General features: G+C 33.2%; 1 protein-coding gene across 1 annotated transcript in view; it reads right to left on the minus strand.

Moving 5' to 3' along the window:
• The window catches only part of LOC106463607 (lateral signaling target protein 2-like), a 69,075-nt gene that overhangs the window by 30,678 nt on the left and 35,600 nt on the right, over positions 1-2,797 (minus strand). Inside the window, 3 exon segments of the mRNA XM_013923657.2 lie at positions 1,003-1,092; positions 1,665-1,717; positions 2,302-2,451. Coding sequence (XP_013779111.2) covers positions 1,003-1,092; positions 1,665-1,717; positions 2,302-2,451 — 293 coding nt within the window.

Below are 2,797 nucleotides of genomic sequence, written 5' to 3' on the forward strand. Positions count from 1 at the left end.
AAATTTTAATAGATCTATAAAGTAAGATTTACTAACCACGTGCATAGTGCATATCTTGGCCTGTCCACTTTCCTCACAAAGTCCGATAAAAAGTTACCACTTACATCCTTTTCCTCCAGCCACAACCATTTGAACTTGTTCTTTACCTTTCCTTCTATTCTACTGATATCTGCCGACCTATCTACTTGTTTGTACATTTCATTTGATCTATTATCGCTTCGGTAAACACCTTTGAATAGATAAGGCTCTTCAATTGTCTCGCTCAATAGAAAGGTACACAAAAGAATGACCGCATTTTCTAAAGCACGTTTGAGATAAAATCTCGTTCACATGACATGAAGTTTGCATTATAAGCATACAAGGTCTCGTACACGCCAGCAAGCATTGAGAGACTACAAAATGGCGGTGCCCTGTCGCCGAATGTAAACAAACCACGCGATTGCATAAACGCTTATCTATGGCATGGAACACCAAAATCCGATGAATAATTTAAAAAAATGTGTTTCTCAGGAAGAAAACCGGAGGTTTTCAGGATTTTTTAGAAATATCCGGAAGACTTTCATCATTAATTTTTACAAGAAGACTTTCGTTGTAGCTTAACATTCGACTTTCACAATTATATGAAGAATAAGTTAGCATTTTCCTACACTGAAAACGTATTTCTGATAGATCCTTCCCTCCTCTCACAAAATAGCTTTTCTCGATTAGTACTGCCCTCTATCGTCACAGATTTTCAATGCTTGCCACTAGCCTTCTACCTCCTGCATATCTACATGCAAGTGATCATGAAGCAGCTCCCCACCAATAGGAGCACGACACAACTCCTACTGTAACCAGTGCCCTGTTCACATTTGCAGTCGTTAATCACTTTGAGATTGGCAGTAGTACTGTGCACAATTAATATAATGTATTGGAATATATTATTGTTCATATCATTGGAAAAGTCATATGTTAAGCTACAGTGATATATTACACAAGTATAAACCTTAATATTTAGTTTACCTTTGAAGGGTTTCTGAAAAGAGAATTGTTACTTCTTGTTGAAGATGATATTCTTTAGCAGTCTTTACTGGGACCATAGCACTGACATAGCTGAAATATATTAAATACATTATTCAGTCACTTCTACAGCAACAGTTTTTCAACTGTTTATAAAGAACTCTAAGTGTTTAACATAGCTCCCACCCTCTTCACTAGGTTTCGGGTACCAAAATATATCTTAACTAATTCCAACATGTCTGCCACCGATGTTTTACTGAAAGTGAATCTTACATACCAAAACACAATTTTGACACATCTTCAACTCGGCTATTACCGAGAATTTTGGGCTTATGAAAATTTAACCTTAATACCCATGCAGTGTCTTATCATACATCTTAAAAATTATTATCTAATCAACATTAAACATATAACTTATGGTTAAGTAGCCTGAGACTTTCACATACATTAATAATATTTTTGTTTAATTTTTATATCTGGTCACTTGGGTTTGAAAAGCTGTTTATTCTGATAACCTTTAAAATTTTTAGCTTTAATCAAATGATTACAATGCATCATAGCATTTTACAATAGATAACACAGTAGCCCACAATGAACCATTTTAAATATTTGAAAATCATAATACAGGTATAAATCATTACAAGCAAACCTCAAATGCTTCTCACCTCAGTTCAAATTCAGCATAGAGTCTATCAAATGTCCTCAGGGCTTCCATAACCTAATGCAGAATAATAAGGTGCCATTAGAAAAAGACCTGTAAGAAACAGATTTGGCATAAACTAATACCAAATACAATGGTTTGTTTAATAAAATCTATCCTTTATGAGCATACAGACAATAAAATGTAATGAAAAAAGTTACAGAATACGAAAATTAAGTTAGTATAGAATCACTAACAACTGCACAACAGACTGTCCTCCTTCAAAATTTTAAAACTCAGAATTTTATCCTTACATTATTGTGTTTTTTGTAATGTACAAACACAAAATATTTTTAGAACAGATCTAATAACACACCCTTTTGACAGTTAGTGATTTGAAAGTATTGGTTGTTTTTGTACCAGCACCTCTAAAGGTTCAGTAATATATGTTTAAGTTATTTGTAATGGTATGTACAGTGTAATTTGATGGTGTAAATCTTCCTGGCTTTTTTTTAATTCTAGGACTGAACTTTCAGTTGCCTTCTCTATTTGAAAATCCTGAAATTTTATTAAAACAAAAAGTAACATTTATAAAACAATACTAGTGGCAAATAAAACCATTAGCTGTCTATAAAATATGAAACAAATTCTGCTATACCTACCCTCTCCGAATACCCGGGAGTGTTTCTCAGACACTGTTCCCTTAATAAGCATCGAATGCTGTCTAGGGAGCAAGTGACAGCTTTGGCTAGTGGTCTTATGCTGGCACTTTCAATCTCCCGGTTCAAGATGTTAGATCCAGCTGCCAAGCACTGGAGAAAAACAAAACTCATGTTTTTGTATTTTAAAGTATACATATAAACATAAATAGTCTTATGAACTAATTTCTAACTACCTTATATAGTAGTATTCCTCAACAGCATTAACTGGATGTTTATTTCATCAAATAATTAATAAGAATAAGAATAATAAAAAAAACTTAAGAGTAATATTCTTTGTTAGAAACCAAAAAAACCCAGTAAATCTCAAGTTTCTGATAAGTATGGAACTACTATTTCTCAGTCTTAATTTACAATAAGCCTTTTCAAAAGTTCAAGAAAATCTAATTCACTATACTACACACACACACACACACACACACACACACACACACACACA

The sequence above is a fragment of the Limulus polyphemus genome, unplaced genomic scaffold (assembly GCF_000517525.1).
Source record: "Limulus polyphemus unplaced genomic scaffold, Limulus_polyphemus-2.1.2 Scaffold1445, whole genome shotgun sequence".
Lineage (NCBI taxonomy): Eukaryota > Metazoa > Arthropoda > Merostomata > Xiphosura > Limulidae > Limulus > Limulus polyphemus.